At 49.9% G+C, this 24,342-nt stretch overlaps 1 protein-coding gene and 1 long non-coding RNA gene across 2 annotated transcripts; one reads left to right on the top strand and one right to left on the bottom strand.

Annotated features, from left to right (window-relative positions):
* The first annotated feature begins 3,337 nt into the window (after nucleotides 1–3,337).
* Nucleotides 3,338–11,463, top strand: LOC119052035 (kallikrein-5-like). The gene is given in 8 exon segments (XM_037149026.2): nucleotides 3,338–3,380; nucleotides 3,383–3,414; nucleotides 3,417–3,483; nucleotides 3,761–3,844; nucleotides 5,344–5,623; nucleotides 6,232–6,488; nucleotides 6,621–6,754; nucleotides 10,308–11,463. Coding segments are annotated over 8 exon segments (1,053 nt in total). The 3' UTR covers nucleotides 10,464–11,463.
* A 1,133-nt stretch (nucleotides 11,464–12,596) lies between these two features.
* On the bottom strand, nucleotides 12,597–17,244 carry LOC128626608 (uncharacterized). Its single transcript, XR_008390576.1, has 3 exons — nucleotides 17,114–17,244; nucleotides 14,798–14,837; nucleotides 12,597–12,867 (listed from the first exon to the last, which is right to left on the bottom strand). It is a non-coding gene; the product is annotated as an uncharacterized LOC128626608 (long non-coding RNA).
* Nucleotides 17,245–24,342: the final 7,098 nt, after the last annotated feature.

Genomic DNA, 24,342 nt, shown 5'->3' with positions numbered 1-24,342 from the left:
TTTTTTCCTCCCTGCCCCTCTCTCTAAAAATAAATAAATAAAATCTTCTAAAAAAGGAAGCATCACAGAGATACAAGGTGGAGGCATAGACAGACATGGCTCACCTCTTCACACAACCACATCAAAATTACAACTAAAATATAGAACAACCATCATTCAGAACCATCAGAAATTGAGTTGAATTGAAATCGTATAGCTGCAGAATTAAAGAAAGCCATATCCATCCAGACTGGTGGGAGGGGTGCAAGCATGGAATGGGCAGGTCCGTCACCCACACATAGTGGATAAAAATTTGGGAGGGTCCTGGCTGGTGTAGCTCAGTGGATTGAGCGCAGGCTGCAAACCAAAGGGTCGCCGGTTCCATTCCCAGTCAGGACACATGCCTGGGTTGCAGGCCAGGTCCCCAGTGGGGGCCACGTGAGAGACAACCACACATTGATGTTTCTCTCCCTCTCTTTCTTCTCTCTAAAAATAAATAAATAAAATCTTTTTAAAAATTTGGGAGGGATATCTTGGGAGTGAGGAGTCTGAGTCCCACACCACTGTGTTCAGCCCAGGGTTTCAGTGCCAGGAAGATAAGTCCCCACAACTTCTGGCTGCATAAACCAGTGGGGGTTGAGTCGGTGGGAGAAACTGCTGGAGCCCCAAGCAGTTCCCCTTAGAGAACCCACACATGGACTCACCTACTCAGACTCATTCCCTCTGAGCTGCAGCACCAGGGTAGCAGCTTGAAAGGCACCAGTGACATACTGGGAGGAACCGAAGTGTCTGTCATCAAGGCGAGCAGAGGCCATTGTCCCTTTCCTAAATCCTCCCCCCACCAAGCTAGCAATCTGGTGCCATGTCTGAGACTCCATCAACATGGCTAACACTGTGTGACCCGCCTTGGAGATGCCCAGAGGCTCCACCCCATCCAATTTAAGGGCCCACTCGAGTTGCTTTGACCATATGAATGGCTGGTCTTGGCTCAGGCTTCACAACTTCCTGAATCCTCTCAAACAAACAATCACTGGCCTCAGTGAGCCCCAGGCCCAGCTGTAGCAGCAGCCAGCCTGGATTCACAGCTTGGCTTCCTCTGGGAATCTCCAGTACAAGTAGCAGCCATCTCAGATGGCTTTATAGTTCAGGCAGAGTGGCCCCGGGCAAAACATAGGTCGGGGCTGACCTTGGCCTGCATCACCCAGGAAACCCCAGGGGCCAGTGTACTCAGTGGACACCTACAGACCATGTTGGAGCACCACCACCCTGGTCCTGCATGGTTGATCCTCCACAGAGGGAAAAAGGTGGTGGTCAGTGGTCACAGTCAGTCCTTGCAGCTGACTGGCCTGGATAAATCCCTCCCATTGACCTGCTAACAGCAATCAAGGCTCAACTACAAAGGAGGGTGTAGTCAGCCCACACAAAGGACACACCTCCGGTACCCAGCCTGGGTGATGGGAGAGGCTGTGCCACTGGACCCTACAGGACACCTACCGCATTAGGCCACACTACCAAGACACAGGAGTCAAAGCAGCCCTGCCTAATATATAAAAACAAACACAGGGAGGCTGCCCATATGTAGCAACAAGGAAACATGGCGCAAATGAAAGAACAGATCAAAACTCCAGAAAAAGAACTAAACAAAATGGAGACAAGCAATCTCTCAGAGGCAGAGTTCAAAACGCTGGTTCTAAGGATGCTCAAGAAACTTAGTGAGGACCTCAGCAGCATAAGAAAGATCCAGTCAGAAACGAAGGATACACTGATTGAAATAAAGGAAAATTTACCGGGAAACTACAGTAGAGTGGATGAAGCCAAGAATCGAATCAATGATTTGGAACATAAGGAAGCAAAACACAACCAATCAGAACAAGAAGAAGAAAAAACAACCCCAAAAACTGAAGATAGTATAAGCAGCCTCTGAGACAACTTTAAGAGATCCAACATTGATGTAATAGGGGTGCCATAAGGAGAAGAGAAAGAGCAAGAAATTGGAAATCTATTTGAAAAAAATAATGAAAGAAAACTTCCCTACTTTGGTGAAGGAAATAGACATGCAAGTCCAGGAAGTACAGAGAGTCCCAAATGAGATGGATGAAAAGAGGCCCACTCCAAGACACATCATAATTAAAATGTCAAAGGATAAAGATAAAGAGAGAATCTCAAAAGAAGAAAAGAAGTTAGTTACCTACAGGGGAGTTCCCATAAAACTATCAGCTGACTCCTCAAGAGAAACTTTGCAGGCTAGAAGGGATTGGCAAGAAATATTCAAAGTTGTGAAAAGCAGGGACCTACAGCCAAGACTGCTCTACCCAGCAAAGATGTCAGTTCAAATCGAAGGGAAGATAAAGAGCTTTCCAGACAAGAAAAACTAAAGGAGTTCATCACCACCAAACCATCATTATAGGAAATGTTAAAAGAACTTATTTAAGAAAAAGAAGATCAAATCTACAGACAAATGAAATGGCAAAAATACGTATCTCTCAGCAACTGAAAAATAAACTAAGCAAACAAGAACGGAGACAGAACCACGGATACAGAGAGCATTTTGAGGGTCGCCAGATGGGAGTGGGTGAAGAGGAGAGGGGATTAAGTACAAATAGGTAGTTACAGAATAGCCCTGGGGACATAAAGTACAGTATAAGAAATGGAATAGCCAAAGAACATATACACATGACCCATGGGCATGAACAACGGTGGGGGGGATGGCCTGAGGCAGTGGGGGGGGGATACTGAGTGGAGGGGGACGAATGGGGGGGGGAGGAAATCAGCACAACTGTAATAGCATAATCAACAAAGTAAAATGTAAAAAATAAAGTACCTTATAATTTAAAAATAATAATAATAAAGCAGACTTGAGACTTCCAAAGTATATCTGACATACAAAGTATTCAGAACCATTAAAAAGAGGGAGGATCGTGGAGACGCAGATAAGAGCAAGATACAGAGACGCAGAACCCAGAGAGGTGGGGACCGACAGGATCCTTACGCCCGGGTGGGGGCAGGGAAGTTGAGAGAGAGAGAGACTCACAGTGATACTCCGTGGGTGCCTTATCCTGAAAGAGACTCGGAAAGACCCAGAGGGGAGCAGAAAGAGGTCGAAGGAAGGGTAGACGAGTCCGAAAACGCGGAGACAGAGGTTGGAAAGATGGTACGGAAGGTGAGTGAAGGCGCGGGGAAGAAAGAAAAACCCTCGCGCGGAGAAGCGCCCCCAGAGTGGAGACCCCTCCCCATCCCCGGGGCCTGGGAGGTAGGGAGTGACTGTCAGGACTGGGTGGGGGGTGCTCTGGGGGTGGACGTAGTGGGGAGGCCGGAGGAGTGATTGCTAAGGCCCGGCGGGGCGCCTCACTACCCGGGAATGCGCCCCAGGCGGCAGTGGGTGGTTATAACCCAGGCCCGGTGCGGGAGCCGAGGAGGAGGCGGTGGCAGGACGGCGCAGGCCCGAGAAGTCTGCGGCTGAGCTGGGAGCTGGCTCCCCACCCCCTACCCGGGGGACACGCGCAGGTGAGGCTAGGGGAGGGGGCCTGCGAGCCACCAGTCTCCGCGTCTGGCTCTGGTCTTGGATGCTGGTCTTTCTTCTCTGCCCTCCCTCCTCGCCCGGACTGGAGGGGTGCTGGGTATCTGGATGTGGAGGTCCCCAAAGCTCAGCCCGGCGCTGAGAGTGGGCAACGTCCACCTGGTTCCTCTCTGCCCTGGGGAAAAGGGGTACGGGAGGAAAGGTAAGGGGGGATGGGTGCCCACAATCTCTTGCGCCTCGCCCCTCTCTGGCCTCCCCCGCCAGGCGCAGTGACCATGGCTACAACAGGACGCCCCTGGATGTGGATAGTCGGCGCCCTGATCACGGCTCTGATTCTGAGGGTGACAGGTAACGAGAGCCCTGCGCGCGCGTGACGAAGCTGTGGGTGACTGTGCGGCCCCGGAGGGCCTGTCCCAGGGGCGGCTGCCTGCGGCGGGCTCCGGGACTGGGTGGGCCTGAGTCCACATCCGTGTTTTTGATTGTGTGAGTGTGACTGGGTGCGAGCTTTTGCGTGGCGCCACCGGCGACCGTCGGACTGCTTGAGGCTCTCTGCCCACGGGCGGTCACACGTGACTGCGTGTCTGCGCGGGGCTGCACGCGTGGCGGTGCAGCTGCGCGTGGAGTCGCCGTCCCTGCCTCAGCGGACCGAGTGTGCAGAAGTGGCTGTCTCTCTGAGGCAGTGGCCGTGTGACAGTGGGTGGCGCCAGGTGTGCCACGCTGGGGCCCTGGAGCGTAATCTTGTCACGGGGCCGTCACGCCCGTGTGCGCAGGTGTGCATAGGAGGCATATAGACACCTCACGGCGAGGCGGCGTGCGTGTGAGATCAGGCTGGGCCGCCCCTGAGTGTGGGTACCCAGAGCTGGGTGTGTGGCTGTCCCTGGGGCGACGGCGCGTGTCTCTGTGTAACTGCGTGTGCGCTTGTCTGTGACAGCTGCTGTGTGCGTGTTCCATGGTGCGTGTGTCCATAACGCTTCTCTGGGTCGTCAGCAAGAGTATGAACGAGAGAACAAACTCAGGGGGTCCGGGTGTCTGTTGGTGCGGGCGTGGGAGGCGCATTCAGCAGCCATGCTCTCGTGTTTGAGAATGCAGAAAACCAACTCTGCTCTCGCCTCCACGGAGCCCCCGAAAGCTGAACTTTCCCCCCGCCTGTGTACTCTGACTCGGACGCTTGCCCTCAGCCACACCTCCAGTCAGGGGCCCTTGGGTTCTGCCCACCCCCGTCCCCTTCCCCCCTCGCGGGGTCCAGCCTCTATCACTCCCCCCCATTTCAAACAGGCCCTAGAACCCAGCCCCACATCTTCTCCCAAATTCAAGGCTCCCCCATGTTATAGGAGGACTCCCCCACGTGCCCCTGGTCTTGGCCCTGCCCAAGTCGGCTCCAAGCCCCTCCCACATCCAGTTCTGACCCCATTCACTGAGGCCTGACCACACTTCTTAAAACCAGGTCTTACCTCTAAAGCCCTATTCTCGGGCCTATCCTCACGCCCCACCCCAAGGCTCAATTTTTACCGTCCCCTGTCCCCACTCCTGGGAACACTGAGGGCCAGTCCGAGCCCGGTCTCCCCACGGGAACCCGGGTACTGCCCTTGAGTTCTAAGCGTCACTCCCTCTCTGTGGTTCTACACTCCTCCGAGCTCTGCCTCTAGAGCCCTGGCCCCGCCCCTAAACCCCTGGTCCTGCTTTCTCCACAAAATCGCCCTTCAGAAATCAGACATCCAAAAAAAGGAAGGAAGGAGGGAGGGAGGGAGGGAGGGAGGGAGGGAGGGAGGCTCTGACATCCTAAGACCCACCCTCTGAGTTCAAGCTCCGCCCTCTGAGTTCAAGCTCCGCCCCTTTTCTGCACCCAGAGCCTGTACTTGCCAATGACTTTTTTTCCTGCGACAACTCCCCTGCCGCGGGGGCCGCCGGGAGCACCCAGGACTCGGGGGCTGAGGCCAGAGGGGACACCCAGAGGGACGACAGCAGCAGCAGCAGCAGCAGCAGCAGCCGCATCGTCAACGGCACCGACTGCAAGCTGCACGCCGAGCCCTGGCAGGCTTCCCTGCTGCTGCAGCCCGGCTCACTCTACTGCGGGGCCGTGTTGGTGCACCCGCAGTGGCTGCTCACCGCGGCCCACTGCCGGAAGAAGTGAGCGGGGCTGCAAGAGGAGGGGCTGGGCAGGGCCGGGGAAGGGGGAACGGGAAGGAGGTCTGGAGGAGGCAGGGTCTGTGGGAGACTTTGGAGGTGGAGTTGGGGACGGGAGTCCGGACGCAGTTGGGAGAAAAGAGTGGGTTGGGGAAGGGGTTAAGTTGGGGAGAGGGATGGAGTTAGGAATGGGTCGGGTTTAGGGTTAGGAATGCGAAAGTTGGTGGTTTGGGGGCTGGGAAGGGATTAGAAACAGACTCAGAGTTGAGTTAGAGGTTGGGAATGGGGAAGGGTATTCCTGAGATAGAATTAGGAAACAAATGGAAATTGGGGTGGGGTTAGGGTAGAGTTGACATTGGGAATAGGTGTGGGATTGAGGATGGGGCTGGGATTGGTTAGTTACAGGTGGGGTTGGAGGTGGTGGGATTTGAGGTTGGGGGTGGGTAGATTTGGGGTTTGGGATGCACAGGTTGGGGGCTTCTGTAGGCAAAAGGTTCAGGTTGGGGTTGGGGATGGGGTGGACTGGGGTCGGGACTAGTTTTGTGGCTGTGGTTGGCGTTAGATGTGGTATGGAATTCAGGGTCGGTGGTAACCTGCACCGTCTTCCTCAGAGCTGTCAAAATCCGCCTTGGCCACCACTCCACGTCACCCATATATGAGCATGGGCAGCAGATGTTTCGAGCGGTTGAAACCATCCCTCATCCTCAGTACTCCCACCCGGCCCACGCCAATGACCTTATGCTCATCAAACTGAACAGAAGGGTCCATGAGACTCCGTACGTGAAGCCCATCAACATCTCCTCCCACTGTCCAGCTGCTGGGACCAGCTGCTTGGTGTCTGGCTGGGGAACAACCACCAGTCCCCAGGGTGAGTGTCCAGGTCCCTTCTGAGGCTCATTCGTGTCACTCCTCTCCCTGTCTCTCCGTCTGAGCCCTGTGTCCCTCCCTGTCTGTCTCGGACACTCACTGTGCTCCTATTCTGCATGTCTCCTCTTGACAGTTAACTTCCCCAAGGTCCTCCAGTGCTTGAACATCACCGTGCTGAGTCACGAAAAGTGCCAGGAGTCCTACCCGGGACAGATAGATGACACCATGTTCTGTGCTGGCGATGAAGCAGGCCGAGACTCCTGCCAGGTGAGGACTCTGAAGTCTCTGTTCGTTCATCAGATATATGCCGTGTGCCAGCTACAGAGCCAGGAACCTGGCTGAGTTGCTGAGAAGCCAACAATGAATGACCAGATCAGTTAGGGCCCCGTCCTCACAGAGCTTATAGTGTGGAACAGCACCGTCCAAAAGAAATCCAGTGTGAGGCGTACATGTAGTTTAAAATTTTTCAGTAGCAAGGTTTTTTTAATCCCCGCCCGAGGATATGTTCATTGATCTTAGAGAGAGAGAGACATTGATGTGAGAAACATTCATGAGTTGCCTCTCATACACACCCTGGCTGGGATAGGTTTGTGCCGTGACCAGGGATCGAACCTGCAACCTTCCGGTGTATGGGACAATGCTCTAAGCAACTGAGCCATCCAGCTGTGGCACAGTAGCAGCATTTTTTTAAAGTAAAAATAAACGGGTGACGAAATAGTGCTCAATATTGTTATAAAATTAACAATATCCATAATATAGCATATTTACCCCATGTCTCTCAAGTGCCATCATTTCCAAATGTAATTAATATGAACTAATTATGAATGAGATCATTTACATTCTTTTTTTTTTCAATAGTAAGTCTTTGAAAGCCAGTGTGATTTTTACACTGACAGTCTATCTCGATTTGGGCTGACCACTCCCACTTACCCCCATCTGATGCAGCTGGTGGCTACTGCCTGACAGTTGAGATAGAGAGAGAGAGCATAGGTCTGCTTTGTGTGGTTGGGCAGGTTGGGCACCGCACGGAGATGAAATCGAAGGGGGCACCTTTCATATAAGAGACATATTACGTCTATTGTGTCAGTTTTGCCTCCTTATTGTGGCAAATTTCAAGCAGACAGCAGTTATGTGTCTTGCAGCATGAAAGTTTTTTCAGCCAATGCTGGTAAGACGTCTTGAGGGAGGAAGACAGAAACCCATGCCAGGTACTTTTTTAAAAGAGAGAGGGAACTGTTAATACTGAATATCAATCAAAAAGTTGGTGGAAGGACTGGAGGAGCAAAAAGGTAGGAAGGAGAAAAAAAAACATGGCCAAGAAACTGCCTAAACAGAGTAGTTTCAGAGAGTGGTAAGAGCTATGCAGAAAATAAAACATAGTTTTATGATAGCAAGTGACAGGAGCAATATTCAAAATGATGGTTGGGAGCCCTTCCTGGAGAGGTGGCATTTGAGCAGGGACTGAAGGATGCAAGAAAGCCAGCCTTGCAAAGGTTAAAGGGCAAGGAAAGCGTGTGCAAAGGCCCTGAGGCAGGGAGAACATTGGCTGGTTCAAAGAACAGAAAGAAGCCACTGTGTCTGGGGACAGTGTTGGGGGGCCGATGGCGCTGGTAGGAGTTGAGTCTGGAGAGATGGATGGAGGCCAGTGTTCAGTGATACTTCCTAATCTCCAACACAAAGCTTCCCTGTGTTCTCATGAAAGTCACATACACACTGAGGATGACAGCAATTAAAGTTAAACCGGTCCAGCCATCAGGAGCCTTCCCCTATATTCAGGCCCTCAAGGGTTCTACTGGGATGTGAATGATCAAGCTCTTAACCGGCTCCCCCCAAATTTTACAAACATGACTCTTTCAACAGTTCCCCAGGTCTCCCAATTTCACAGTAGAAGCACACAAATCTGGACAGAGGAGTGGGAATGGGGGTTATCAGAAGAAAACAGATCTAATTTGAATGGCAGCATTTTAAGCCATGTAGCCTTGCTCTGAGGCGAGCTTAGTGCTTGTGTTCGGGTTATTCTATTTTGGGGGTTCGTTTTGGTTTTGTGAGCAGACTAACAAGTTGCTTCTTCATACCAGCACGTGGTCTTGGCTTGGCCACTAAAAGCAAGAAGTAATAACAACCACAATATTGATATGAATAGTCTAGTAAGGACAGCAGCTAAATGGTGGGACACGGTTTTCAGTAGTTCACGTGTATCAGCTGAGTAAGTCATTTAAGTGTTGTTATTACTAGTTTTATTGGACAGACAAGGAGTCAAGGCTCAATGCACTGACTCCCTCCCCAAAGAAACTCTTCAGGGATCTTAAACCAAAACTCAGGCCAAAGAGTCGGCCACAAGAAACTTGAAATTTAGAGTTCCGAGGAGCAAAGCTCTTCTGCCTTAAAACAGTGTCTGTGGGTGGGGAAAGGAGCCTGAAGCCAGCCTTCCTTAGAGTGGATGCCAGGGTCTGTGTCTTCACTCATATTTTGTAGAAACATAAATAAGAAATGACAGTAAAGAGTGGCAAGTATTAGGATAGGAGAACAATGACTAGCTGTGGGGAATTAAGGAGCAGCAACCCCAATTAGTCCAAGGGGGCAGTAATGTCTCCGAAAAGAGGTTCCAGACCTCAACGGCGGTTTAAAGAGTTTATTGGAGCCGCCAGACCCAGAAGCGCATCTCTAGAGATTGAGAAAACACTCCAGGGAATAGCAGGGCTGTGGTTTCTTTCATTGTTAGAATCAGTGGAGAAGATTTCAGGAAGACTGCATGATGTCCCTTGGTGGTAGGTTAAGGAAGCAGGAGAAATCAAAGGGAGGGTGACCTCTAGGATGGAATACAAAGTAACAGGGGGAGATACATGTTGCTTTTACACGGTGGATGCAGGATAGGTACCATCTCATATACATAGTTACTGAGCTATGGGGGTAAAAGGTAACAATGAGGAACTTTGCGGTCCTCTCATCATGGTATCAGGACATTACTCTGCAGATCTGGAGAGGAGATCATTCTGGCATATTAAGTATCTTTTTATCCCAAATGCACAAAACCAATAGACAGGGCCTGCTCAAGGTGAAGGTTAATCTGTCACATGAGACATGACGTCTTGCAATAACCCACTCAGTTAGGATTCTTTTTAATGATCAGAACATCCCATGGGGTTGCTTTCAGTTACTGGGCTTTTCAGACTTGCCACGGAGCCCGGTTTTCATTCACAGCTTTTAACCGGGGGTAATTCTGCACCCTCAGGGGACACAGGACAATGCTGGAAGATATTTTTGGTTGTCACAGCTGTGCAGGGGATGGGAGTGTAAGGAAGGGAGGGCAGTTACTGGTATCTAGTGAATAGAGGCCAAGAACACTGCTGAACATCTCACAACAACACAGAACACAGAGAATTAGCCAGCCCCGCTGTCAAAGGTGCCCAGGTTGAGAAACTCTCTTCCAGGAGCTGAGAACTGCCTCTCGGAGAAAATAAGGTCTAACTACAAGAAGGATTGGCATTAAGGATGGGTGAAGGGGGAGAAGGGGGAAGGAATGAGTGTATAGTAGGAGGAATATGGTACCCCAAGGCTGGAGCAGAGAGTGAGGGCAATAGCAAGGTGCAATGAGAGAGACATGCAGGGGTTGGGTAGAGAGGGGTGTAACTGGGTGCTTGGTGAAGTGTTAATATTCTCTCTCTCTCTCTGTCTGTCTTTATCTGTGTCTCTTCATTTCTCTACATTTCCATCTCTGTGTCTCTATCTCTCGCTGTCTGGTCCTTCTTCACCTGTGGGTCCCCCTCTCTCCACCTCCCCACACTCCTCACTCTCTCTGTACCTCCCTCCCCCCCCACAGGGTGATTCCGGGGGCCCCGTGGTCTGCGGCACAACCCTTCAGGGCATCGTGTCCTGGGGAGACTTCCCCTGTGGTAAGCCCAACAAACCCGGGGTCTACACCAACCTCTGCAAGTTCACCAAGTGGATCCAGGACACCATCAAAGCCAAGGCCTGAGTCACCCCAGCACCCTGCATTCTGGGGCCTCCCACCCCCTGCAAGTCCTCACCCCTACAGGGACCCGACACTCCTCCCAGAACCCCCATTCCTTCCCGAGGATGTTGGGGATGGTAAGCTCCAGTCCCCCGAGTTTCCAGGGTCTGTGGACGGCTCCTGCCTCTCCAATCAGATCCTGGGGACATTTCCCAGAATGGCCAGCAATAAAGCGTGCAAGGAGACGTGGCCTGTGTGTGTGGTCTCCGCCCTGCCGCACTCCCCGGATGGCTGGGCGGCCCGGAGCAAGTCCCTTCCCCCCTCCCTACCTAGTCCTGTGCTTGCTCTGCAAGGTTCTTGCAGTGATAAGAAACAGATTTCCATCCCGGCTGCTTTTCTTCACAAATATTGATCGAGCATCTGGCTGTTGTGTGCCAGAAACATTTCCGAGTCCCGGGGACCCTTCAACAGGCCAAACAGAACAAAAATCTCTGCCTCTCAAAACTCCCTTACCAGGCAGAGAAGACAGACAATAAGGAGATAGACAGATCCATTAGGTGCGATTGTGAATAGGGAAAGGATAGGGGTACAAAGAAAAGAGAAGAAATGTTGGGGAGACGGGCTTTGTTTACACTGGGTGGTTGTGCAGGGGGTGGAGGGGGATGTAACAGCCACCCCCAAAGAGGCCCCCATCCTAAACCCGTAAAACAGGACTGTATTTGGCAAAGGGACCGTGCAGATGTGATTAACTTTGAGGATCTTGAGATAGAAGACTTGTCTGGATATGGCCATTATAACCCCAAAAGGGAGTGGCAGGGAGTCAGAATAAGATTAGATAGTGGTAAACTCCTGGTTTTGGTGATAAAGGAAGGGGCTTGAGCCCAGAAATGTAGCTGGCCTGTAGGGGCTGGAATAGCTGGGGAAGGGACTCTGTTTTCTGGAGCCTCCAAAAGCCGCCACCCTGCCCACCAAAGTCTTGCCTACGGCCCACAGAGACCCCTTTCGGACTTCCAACCACAAGAACTGTCAGACAATAAATTTGTGTTCTTTCAAGCCTCTAAATTTGTGGTCGTTTATTACAGCAGCTCTGGGACACCAGCGGGTAGCATTTGAGCCGAGACCTGCAGGGTGGCAGTGACTACCTCGTGACTATCTGGGGCTTTCACTTTCAGGCAGACAGGAGGACGGGGGCAAAGGCTCTGAGGTGGGGACAGCGGGGGCGGATCCCAGGAACCTGTTAAAAAATCCAACACACACACAGACCAGCCTTGAAGATCCCCTGAGCAAACACCAGTTGAGTTTCCCATGAAGAAATGTCCACGTGTTGTCTAGGTAGATTAACGGCCATATAATAAACCTATCTCAGTAAAACCACACTGTATTTGTTTTGTTCTCTCTTTTATTTGTGTGGTTCCTCTAGATTTTCGTCTGCAGTTGTGAACGTCCCATCGTTGTGGGTAGCCTATTGGGTAAAGGTGCTGCGATTTATTTAACGAGGTTTACTGTGAATGGGCGTTTGGGAAGCGTCTAGTTCCTTTGCCCAGTTTAAAGGTAACGAGCTGACGTAACATTTGTGTCCATGATGACGAAAAGCATGGGAGAAGCAGTGAGCTTAATTCTCTGCTTGTTTCATCTCCGTGTTTCTGCCTCCTCACAACAGAACCCAGGCCCACCCAGGGTCAGGTGTAGGCTCAGGGGTGAAGGAGACATCACAGGGAAAGCTGAAGTGGATGAACCAGTCTGACTCCGCACAGGGCGAGTTGGGCGAAATATGAGACATGGCGATGATTCTCCCCAGTGCATTGCCCTCTGAGGCCAACTATTACTCAGGGTGGCACGTGACCCCAGTTAAAGATAGTCACCCTGCCTGTGGGTGGCCATGTGACCTGATTCTAAGCAGAGAGATACAAGCTGAAACCTAGTGGCTGGGTTTCCCTGGGAAGTGTTTGCTTTGCTGAGAAAAGAGAGAGGGCATGTGTTTGGGGACCTCCCCTCCTTTTCACCTGGGACGTGGGTGCCCAGAGGTGGTTTTTCCTGAGGATGTAAGGTACAGAATAAAGATGGAACCACAAGCAGTAAGAAGAAGCCCACGTTTTTTAAATATTTTTTTAATTGCTGGCTTGCTTACGTACCTACTCCCAGCATGGACTCCCGATATCTGGGCTTGAAACAGGGACAAATCCTCCAGGACCTGGGCCACTGTCTCCGGCTTTCCACACGCTGAGACGGACCAAGATCGGGGAAAATGACATCTTGAGAAACTCAAAGTGGAGCCACGAGATTGAGCCAGTTTTCCAGGGTAGGTTTGACAGCGTCTCCGCGTCTGTGTCTCTTCCAGTACCGGAGGCCACCTCCAGAGAAACAGGAGGGGATGGGGAACCCGGATGCCGTCTCCACCAAGCGTAGGGAGGATGGATGTGTTTCCTGCCTGGTGATGTAAGTGGCAAGAGAATAAGCTTCTTGCCCTACAAGATGTTAAGACATACGACAAAACACGAGTCACGTAGTTGGGGAAAAAAAAAAAGTGTGGTGTGAATGCAAAGGCAAACAACTGATCGAAGAAGGAGCTCAGAAAGAGGTCCGTGAGAACTCAATGTAATGGTATCTACAATATATGAAGTCTGATAAAGTAGAAACCCAAATGAAGAGGAGGAAGGCAGTCTGCTTAGTAAGTGGTGCGGGGGAAACTGTCTCACTGTGCAGAGGAAAATAAGCCTGGGGAATATAGTCAACAGCACTGTAATAATCATGCCCAGTGCCAGGTGGGTACTAGACTTACTGAGGGGAACACTTTGTAAATTATTTAAATGCCTGACCGCTCTGCTGTACACCTGAAACCAATATAAAATAATACTGAATGTCAGCCACAGCCGAAAAATAAGTTCAAACATGGGGAAAAGACAAATAAAGTTTAAAAAACAAAATAAACGTGCAAAATAAAGAAATAAACCTAGATTCCTCTGTAACAGCACCTATGAAGATAAGACTCCATGCGTCTTAAAGACCAAGAGGTGAAAGTTAATCGCAGAAAATCGGGGAGGACATCTCTGGATCTCTGTGACAAGGAATGACTTGTAAAACTTCAAAAGCCCTGATCCTAGGATGAAACATGGTTTGATTTGATTACGTCAAAATTAAGAGACAGAGTTAGAGGGTAGAAGGGACCATTAACAGGCATTTGTCAGAACTGGAGGAGCTATTTGTAATGTGAGACATGGACAAAGGACTAGAACCTGTAGGATGCAAGACGCATCGCCCTGGCCAGGTGGCTCAGTTTGCTGGAGCATCGCCCAACCAACCAGAACCTACACCAGAGTGTTGCAGGTTCAATCCCTCATCCGGGCACATGAAGGAGGCAACCGATCTCTCTCTCTCTCTCTAAAAATCAGTAACAAAAATCAGTAACAATGTATCTTTGGGTGAAGGTTAAAAAATTAAATTATGTTTCAGAATTAATCAGAAGAAAAGTGGGTCGAGGATGGGCACCAGCAATTTGCAGAAACAGAACTTCGAGAGCTAGCGTTTGCGTGAGATGTTCACACTCATGGGTTATCAGGGCAAAGTAGATAGAAACAAAGAGATGCCCCTTTGCACCCCTGAGCCTGGGGAAAAGGCAACTGTGCTGGGAGAGGGTCAGGCGAGGTCAGAGATGAACAGATGTTAGAACACTCAGGTGGTGCCTGCAGTTCTGAGGAAAAATCTGGCCCGATTTCACGGAATTACGTGATGACTCGGCCTCTGATTCAACAATTGCTCTCCTGGCAACACGTCCCAGAGGAATACCTACACACCCACAAGGAAACATGTGCAAGCATGTGCCTGGCAGTGTTCTCTGTGGTGGCTGGGAGCCGGCAGCCTGCACGTCTCATGGGGGAAGGGGAGGGGGGACTGTCTGATAAATGTGTGGGCGGCACCGTGGCCTTGGATACACCAGGGCAGACGCATGCACACAGAAAAGTTGACGGGCCTTAAAAACACAGCGGTGTTGCCCTGGCTGGTGTAGCTCAGTGGATTGAGCGCGGGCCTGCGAACCAGACAGTCGTGGTTTGATTCGCAGTCAGCGCACATGCCTGGGTTGCAGGCCAGTTCCCTGCAGGCCGATTCCCAGCAGGGGACGCAGGAAAGGCAAGCACACATTGATGTTTCTCTCCCTCTCTCCTTCCCTTCCCCTCTAAAGATAAATAAATAAAATCTTTAAAAAAAAAAAACACAGCGGTGTTTGAAAATCGACATAACGTAAGAGATACCTGATCTAATGCCAATGACTTCAATGAAAATTACAGGCCCATAAGAACCGCACTGCCCATTTTGTGAAAGGGAGGAAGGGGGAGTAAAGTGAAAAGGGATTCTGTACACACCAGTGATGATAAAGATGCATATGCTCCTCAGCCTCTGCCCCTAAGGTATAAAAAGAGTAAAAAGAAGCTTGTAAAACCGCCACACCTCGCAAGGACTGTGTCCTGGGGGTGAGCCCCCTGCGGGGTTAGGAAAACCGAGAGAGCACCGTGCATGCGCGCTCGGCGTGGTGCACTCGGTGTGGCCACCTTCGGATACTATTTTATACCCCTGATTTAGTGAATTACCACTTCATCTAACCGAATTGTGGCTGCTTCTGGCTGGATTCCATGCCCCGCTGGAGTGCACAGAATTGGCTCGAGATCTCTGGGACACCACGACAAAGCGCGAGAAGCGCCCTGGGGTGTGGCCCATGGGGTGTGGTCGCACCGGAACCCTGGTGCGTCCTCCACCCCGCGTCCTCGCTGTTGGGGTGGTTGATCCTGGCTAGCAACCGAGGTCAGGGAGTGGCCTCAGTTTTGTTAGTGGGAATATTTTCCACATGCGTTCCACACACCAGATAAGTATCGAATTGCCGGCTGCAGAGAGGCTGGCTGTGGGTTTATCTTTTGTTAGCAATCATAGTAACAATGACGACAGCTCCCATTTATTGAGTGCCAGACACCTCACTGTGTCTGCCACTCCAGGTTCTGACAGAAACCTCAGGAAGGAGGTTCCCAAGTCAGCAGGCCGAGGGGCAGCGAGGTTGGGGGTATCCGGCTCCATTTCTGAAACCACAACACCCCCGAGCCAACAAAAAATCGCACTTGGGGACGGAGGGCCACAGCGAGGGAGAGGGAGGCAGACAAGGAGGGGAAGAGCCTGAGAGCATTAAAAAAAGACTAGAAACTATTGAAAGGAGAACTCAGATTGAAAGAGGGAGAAAGACAGACAGAGAGAGAGCCTGCAGTTTGGGGAACTTTAAAAAAGAGGCTGAGCCCTGGCTGGTGTAGCTCAGTGGATTGAGCGCAGGCCTGTGAACCAGACAATCACGGTTCGATTCCCAGTCAGGGCACAATCCTGGGTTGCAGGCCAGTCCCCTGCAGGCCAATTCCCAGCAGGGGACGCATGAAAGGCAACCATACATTGATGTTTCTCTCTCTCTCTCCTTCCCTTCCCCTCTAAAGATAAATAAATTTAAAAAATTAAAAAAAAAAGATTTAAAAAAATAAAAAAAAGAGGCTGAAGCAGAATCCTAGAGAAAGGCTCTGAAGAAAAACTTAGAAAGATGGAAGACGGACTAAAATTAGAAAGATAGAGATACATGTACAAGTATACGGAGAGAGAGAATTCCGTGGTGAGAACTGCGGGGGAAGGGGCAGTCCAAGGTGGAGGAGTGTTTTTTGCTGACCCTCTACCTCCTCCCCCCAACTTCCAGATCCCCCCACTTCTCTCCCCACCCCAGACCCTGGCTGTGGGGCCCCCACGGACAGTGCCCATCCCGTACCACAGAAGTGTCGCATGCAGCGACTGGCTGGATTCAGATCTGCATCTATTTCCTGCTCTGTGGATGGAGCCACCTCGCAGGACAACCGTGAGCATTAAAGGGCGGAAGGGCCAGGGCACTGGGCCTGCGAGTTGCTTCTGTGATCATCAGGAATATTAGAAGAGAGCCTTTGGGCCCCATCTCTCGTACATTCCCAGGGAACTTGTTAGGAACGAACATTCTTAGCTCCCCCTGAGACCAACTGAATGAGGAGTTGCATTTTAGCAAAATACCCTAGTTGTTCGTGCACGCTTACAACTTTGACAGGAGCCCCAAAGAAGGGAATTTTAAACGCCAGGTGCTGGAATCCGTCGTTTGCTCTCTGGCGCCACCTTGAGGCCCCTGTAAGAACCGCCCTGGGAAAGCCGTGGGCGTGGCGTGAGGTTTGGAGTTTCGCAGCCTTTGTTCCCAGGCCAGTTGTGCACGAGCTACTTCACCTCTGTACCCATGGAAGGGTCAGGAGCCTTACCTGTAACGCCGAGATGACAATTCCACCTCATGCCCAGTACCTGCCCCAGAGCTGGTGCTGAGAAATGTTCTAACGCTTGCAGGAGGCATCACTGTTTTCCAGATGGAGCCCAGGGGGTAATTCAGAGAGCGGGTTAAATTGCGTCCCCCAAAAGAAGTATGATGAGGTCCTAATCCCCCGGAACTCAGAATGTGACCTTACTTGGAAATGCAGTTCTGCAAGGAGGTGACACTGCAGCAGGGTGGACCTTGAATCCAACAAGACCAGTGTCTTTAGATAAAAGAACAGGGAAGACCACCCTGGCCACGTGGCTCAGTTGCTTGGAGCATCATTCCACACACCAAAACGCTGGTTGCAGGTTCGATTCCCGGTCAGGGCACATACCTGGGTTTTGGGTTCGATTCCTGGTCAGGGCGTATACAAAGAGGCATCTGATCAATGTTTTCTTCCCTTCTTTTCTCTTCTCTCTCTCTCTCTCTCTTTCTCTCCAGTGGTCAAGGATTGAGGGCCACCACGAGGAGCTGGAAGAGGAAAGGAAAAAGCCTCAGAGGGAGCACAGCCCTGCCGCCACCTTGACTGTGGACATCTGGCCTGCAGCGCTGTGACAAGATAAATGTGTGCCGTTTTCAGCCACTCAGTTTGTAGTCTTTGTTACAGCCGCCGTAGGAAACTAATACACCTGAGAAGGTTGTTCTCCTGTGAAAGTTAGATGAAGGCAATAAGAATATCTCAGGACCCCTTTACTCTCGAAGAAGAAGTTATACATAGGTCTGCTTTACAAGGGAAAATATACAGATGTCCAATAAGTACATGAAAAGTTGTTCATTATCATTAGGCGTGAGAGAAATGCAGCTTAAAACCATGCAATCAATGGCTGAATGCCCAAACTCCAAAAGGAAGCAGAGATGGAGAACACTCAGAATTCCCCTCCAGAGATGCGGGGAGCCTACTATGGTGTAACAACTTTGGGAAAAGGTTTGACACTTTCTTGTAACACTGAACAGAATCTACTCTACGCCCAACAACCTCACTTGGAGGCATTTGTCCGAAGGAAACTCGCCAGCACAGGTTCCCACCCAGACTTTTACTCAAACATTTGTTGGTGGAAGCTTTATTTGTAGTAGCCCCAGGTGTTAATCGACAGGAGAAAGGATGAACAAGCTGTGCTGTGTTCAAATAATGGATATTCCTCAGCAGTCGAAAGGAACAAATCGCTACTCCCTGAGCGAACCTCAGACGAAAGAAAGAAGCCTTTTGTCTCCACTTAATGGGACATTCCAAGGCAAACAAAAGTAGTCTATGGTGGGAAGAAAGTGGAATCCCTCTTGCCTCAGGTTGGGGTGGGGACCGATGGGGACTTGGCAGGAGGGAACTTCCTGGGTTAATGGCAAATGTCCTCCACACTGATGGGATTCAGGGTGCGGAGGGGTGTACGGTTGTCAAACCTCACTGAAAAGGAAGCTTTAAGTTTTGTGGATTTCACTGCATGTGAATTTCACCTAAAAAATAAACAAAAAAAACTGAATTGTAATAAGTGACATGTGTTTGAGAGTTTAGGACAAAGTGTACCAATGTCTGTGACTTTTAAGGAAATGTGTCAAAATTAAAATGGATGGCCCTGGCCCTGGCTAAGTCGGTTGGAGTGTGGCCCCATACAACAAAAAGTTGTGGGTTCAATCTCAGGTTGAGGGCATGGATGTAAGGCAACTGATCAGTGTTTCTCTGTCACATTGATGTTTCTCTTTCCCTGTCTCTCTCTCCTCCTCCTCTTCCTCCTCCTCCCTTCCTCTCTCTACAATCATTAAAAACAGATCCCCGGATGAAGATGAAAAGAAAAATTAAAAAAAAATAATAAGATACAAGGTCAACAGACATGGGATTAAGCAAGTATAGTAAAATATTAATGGTGGAATTTAAGTAGTGGGTACATGAGTATTTGCTCTATATTTCCTTCTTTTTAGCTTTTAGTTATTTATTTTCAGAGAGAGAAGAAAGGAAGGAGGAGAGGGAGAGAAACATCAATGTGTGGTTGCCTCTCGTGCGCCCCCTACTGGGGATCTGGCTCACAACCCAGGATGTGTGCCCTGACTGGTAATCTAACCAGCAACGCTTGGGTTTGCAGGCTCATGCTCAATCCACTGAGCCATACCGGCCAGGGCTGCCGGTATATTTCTCTTAACTGTACCAGATGCTTGAAAATGTTCATGATAAGAGTGTTGGGAGGGACATCAGACATGTGCCTGGCGAAATTCTCAGTGGCTGAGTTCCCCATCTTCATTGCCACCAGCTTACCCTAAGCTGTTCTCCTCTCACCCCTAGACAATCATTCATTCATTCATTCATTCAACAAATACTTATTGAGCACCTACTATGAGCACTGTCCTCAGTTCCCAGACGACACCATTGAACAAGTCATAGAAAGTCTGTTTTCACGTGCCTGTTTTCCTTTCTAGAGAAACAGAAAGGCAACACATATAAATACGTGTTTAATATTTGGGGGGGAGGGTGCATTAAATATTATGAAGATAGTGCTTGGGAGCGGTTTCATTGGCTGATCAGGAGAGGCCTCTCTGGGCAGGTAGCTGAGATCACAGAGGAGAAGCAGCGTGGGAGACAGCCCGGGAGGTGGTGGCCGGAAGAGAATTCCAGAATGTGAGGCCGGCGCCCCCTGCTGGGCCACTGCAAAGGCCTCTCTGCTCCCTATTGGTTTTTGCCTGCTCCGCCCCTCATTTCTCCTCCACTCAGCGGCGAGGGGCGGGGACTGGTTTCAGGCAAGGAAGGGCCTCGGGTTCTGCAGCTCCCGGCAGCAGAGGTTAGGCCGAGAAGGGCTCGCTGTGGAGTGTGCAAGGGAGGATGAAAACACTGGGTCGTTGCCCTCAAGAGTGGGAAGACACTCCAGCCCCTTGCACCCCTCACCATCCTCATCAAAATGCCTCTGTGAACTCTTGTGGTAGCTTTAAACCTGGCAGCAGCGGGGATTCTCACAAAGGGAGGACTGGGGGGCGGAGGGACAGGGTGGTTGGTGGGGGTGAGCCTGGACTGAGTCCCCACCCCCAGCAGGGGAAGAGGGTATCGGGCAGAGCCTCTTGGGCCCACCCCTTGTGCCTGAGTCTTTTCTGCAACACAGGCTGGGGCACGTCGCTCTGAGGAATTCTGTCAAGAAATATAAATCAACGAATGCATTTGGAGAAGAGGGAGGGAGGGAGGGGCAGCTGCTTGCTAGAAGCGGGGTCACTGGCCAGGCCAGAATTTGGTCTCTGACCGTGTGGCTGAAGGTGGGTTTCTCGTCGCCCGTGTTCACACTCTTACACACAGATGCACACTCACGCAAAAGCACACAGCACTCACATATGCGCTCTGACAGCATGCTCACACACACTCAGATAGTCTCACACTCATACGCATCCTCACACACTCACACACACAGTCGCAGACCCGGCTGGGGGATGGGTATAACACTGACAGGGTGAGGGGTGCGTGGGGGGGGGCGCAGTTAGGGGGATTGTGGAAGGGACCTGGGACCCTGAGAAGCACTTCAGTCTCTAACGCAGGAAGGAAGCAAGGAGGGGCAGCGCCGGGTGGCTGAGAGATGCATTTGGAGCCAACAACATTGGACAGAAATACACGCCGTCGTCAGCCGTTGGGCACTGGAATATCAAGGGGAACACTTTGTAAATCATATGATTGTCTGACCACTACGCTGTACACCTGAGACTAACATTGAATGCAAACTGTAAGTGAAAAAAAGTTTTTACAATTTTTTTAAAGAGAGAGAGCCAGAAAGTGTAAGTTACAGACCTAAGGACTCAGAGTGAAACCCCTAGAAACGGTTGTGATGAGAAGTGAGGGGTCAACAAAACAACCAGGAGCAGCTTGAACTGAGTCTTAACTCCTGTGAACTTGAACTAGCCAGGGCGGGGGTGGGGGGGTGAAAATGTCGAGGGAATTTGGAGCCTGTGTCAGGACCCTACCAGGTGAAGTGAAGACGAGAACCGGGCTCCATTCTCAAATGTCTGTCTTTGTCTCTCATTAAAAATAAACCAGTGTTGGCCCTGGCCGGGTAGCTCAGTTGGTTTGCATGTCGTCCCAATACATCAAGGTTGCAGGTTCAATCCCTGGTCAGGGCACATACAAGAATCAACCAAGGAATAGATGGAACAACAAATCAATCTCTTTCTGTCTCTCTCCCTCCCTCCCTCTCTTCCTCTCTCTCAAATCAATACATTTTTTAAAAATTAAAAAATAAACCAATGTTGACATTTCTTGTGTGTACACTAGAAAGACATAACGGAGCAGACATCTATAGGCATACAGCTATCAAAAGCCAACGTGCCTTGGCTGGTGTGTGGTCCAGTGGATCAAGCATCAGCCTGTGAACCAAAGGGTTACTGGTTCGATTCCCACTCAGGAAACATGCCTGGCTTGCAGGCCAGGTCCCCACGCGAGAGGCAACCACACGTGGATGTTTCTCTTCTTCTCTTCCTCCCTCACTTACCCTCTCTAAAAAAGTAAATTAATTAACTGTTTAACAAGGCCAAAGCACTGGGTCCTAATGTTAACATTGTTGTCTGTGAAATGGCAAGAATAACAGCACAGTCTGGTGGGGTGGTTTCAAAGACAGTGAAATGAAATATCCAACCATGCTCTGTAATTTGGACTTGGGTTATGGAAAAATCATCCAGAAATCACTCTGCCCAAACATAGGCCCGAGGGAGTAGGCAGAGAGTGATGAAATTGCTCAATGTCACAATCAGACACTCGTGCTGGTTTTTTTAATAGCTTTTTTTTTTAAACAATGCACCTTAAGAAAGAAGTTGGAGAAAGCTTCAGGGAGGGCTGTGTCATGCACCTCCAGTGATAACGATTACGAGAGCCATCACCGGCTTCCACAGTTAGTCATTGACGGCTTCTGCAACCGACCCCATGAGGTGTCACAGGTTTTGCAACCAACTCACCCAGCAGGGCGTCTTTTTTCACACTGAATTTTTAAGTGTGCTAACTAGTCATACACCATGAGCATGTACCCTTCTGCCCATTTGTTTGCGTGTGCCGTTCAGCAGTGTTCAGCATGCTTACATTGTTGCCTGACTGACCTCCAGAACTATTTCATCTTGCAGAATTAAAACTCTGTACCCTGTTCAACATTAAATCCCCATTCCTCATTCCCCACCCCTGGTGCCCACCATTCTATTTCCTATCCCTGTGGATTTGACTACTTTTATTTTATTTTTTAAAGATTTTGTTTAGCCCTGGCTGGCATAGCTCAGTGGATTGAGTGCAGGCCTGCGAACCAAAGGATTGCAGTTTGATTCCCAGTCAGGGCATATGCCTGGGTTGCAGGCCAGTTCCCAGCAGGGGACTCATGAGAGGCAACCATACATTGATATTTCTCTCCCTCTCCCCTTCCCTTCCCCTCTATAGATAAATAAATAAAACCTTTAAAAAAAGGTTTTGTTTATTTATTTTTAGAGAGATGGAAAGGGAGGGAGAAACATCAATGTGTGGATGCCTCTCATACGCCCCCTACTGGGGACCTGGCCTGCAACCCAGACATGTGCCCTGACTGGGAATCAAACCAGCAGGACCCTTTGGTTCACAGGCTGGCACGCAATCCACGGATCCACACCAGCCAGGGCTGACTATTTTACAACAGCACATGTAGGTGGAATCATACAGTATTCACCTTTTTGTGGCTATCTTCTTTCGCTTTGCATCATGTCCTCAAGGTTTATCCATATTGTAGCATGTGACGAAACCTTCTTCTTTCTCAACACTGAACAACAAACAGTCCATCGCATCCATATGCCACATTTTGGACACTTGGGTTGTTCACACCTTTTGGCTGTTGGGCATAGTGCTGCTGTGACCCTGGGTGTGCAAATAATCTTTTCAAGACCCTGCTTTCAATCCTATTAAATATATGCCCATCAGTGAAATCAGCAGGTCTTTAGTTATATAGAAGGAAACTAAGCCATCAAGTTTCATTAGTAGCAAGTGTGGTTTCTCTCTCTCTCTGTCTCCCCCCGGAGTCAGGCTGCCTGGGTTCAAATCCCAGCTCTACCATTTACCTGCTGTGTGCCTTTGGACAAGTTACTTCACTGCTCTGCCCTCGGTTTTCCCACCTGTGAATAAAATTATTAACACAACCTATAACTTGCAGGCTTTTGTGAATGATGGTGCATACATGCACAAAGTATCTTTTTAGTGTTTACAGAATCTGGAATACACACAGATGCGTGTGACAGCTTGATCTCAGGGATATGGTGCCGGGTGGGAAAAGAGACCCTCATATCAAAGAGTCACAGACGGTCTGATGCCATTTCTACAACATCCTCAAAGTCAGGGCGTAGGGTTGGGGGAAGGGTGTGGTTGGTGGGATTCTTACAGAATAACCCAAGGGCATTTTTTCTTGTAATGGTTGAGGTGGAGAGAGAGAGAGAAAGGGAGAGGGAGGGAGAGAGAAGGAGGAATGGTGACATTAAAATAAGATCATTAATCTGAATTAACAGCACTGTCACAGTGACAATTTTCTAGTCTTGGCAATGCACTGTGGTTGTGAAAGGTGTCCCCGCTGAGGGCTATGTGAGCGCCTGGTACTATTTTGCAACTCCTTGTGAGTCTTGGACTACTTCAGAACAAAATGTTATAATAAAAGCATGTCTGGTACATCAGAAGCGCTCCAGGAAAATTAGTTGTCATCATCCTTGGTCTTCCTATGTGCATTTTGCATTCGATCGTATTGGCTGTATTTTCAGGATCCTTTTTCTGGCCCAAAGGAGTAACAATGTCCCTTGGGTGGGTTGGAGGGGGGGAGGGAGCACGCCTCCCACTGACCTCTCCCAGACCGAAAGACTTCAGCGGCAAACATCATCATGAATCATCTGTCATGTTCACGCCAGCCATTGTTTTATACGGTGTGTAATTATCTCAACAGTGTTTCACAAACCTGGAGAACTAAACCAGGCATTACAGGTCTCCGATGCTTGTAACAGGAAAAAGAGTTTTAAAGGATTCACCAAGTGTTCTGAACGCCAAGGAGACACACTGTTACGGCAGAAGCCCAGCCCCGCAGCTCAAGGCGAGAGGAAAACAATGTGTCTTCACATTTGCTGTTTCTGTACAAAAGCCTCCAGACAACGCAAGCCACGTAGTGTAGTTGCTGTGTTTATAAGAAGGGATGGGGGCAGGATTTAGCACTCTATACCTTTTTTCTATTTGTTTAATTTTAGAGAGAGGGGAAGGGAGGGAGAAAGAGAGGGAGAGAAACATCAGCGTGTGGTTGTCTCGCACGCGCCCCCTACTGGGGACCTGGCCAATAACCCAGGCATGCGCCCTGAGTGGGAATCAAACTGGGACCCTTTGGTTCTCAAGCCAGTGCTCAATCCACTGAGCCACACCAGCCAAGGCAGGTGGCTGATATTTTTTAATGCCTAGAACACAGAGCCCAGAAATAAGCCCAAGTATATAAAGTCAACTGATCATTGACACCAAGAATACTCAAGGGGGCAAGGACAGTTTCCTCAACACACAGTGTTGGGAAAACTGAAAAATCTTTTTTAAAAAATGAGCAAAAGACTGGAATAGACACTTGTCCAAATAAGACATATAAATGG

The sequence above is a fragment of the Artibeus jamaicensis genome, unplaced genomic scaffold (assembly GCF_021234435.1).
Source record: "Artibeus jamaicensis isolate MK-2021 breed Jamaican fruit bat unplaced genomic scaffold, CSHL_Jam_final scaffold_804, whole genome shotgun sequence".
NCBI lineage: Eukaryota > Metazoa > Chordata > Mammalia > Chiroptera > Phyllostomidae > Artibeus > Artibeus jamaicensis.
Note: the sequence above shows the minus strand (reverse complement) of the source record. Positions and strands in the feature narration are given on the sequence as shown.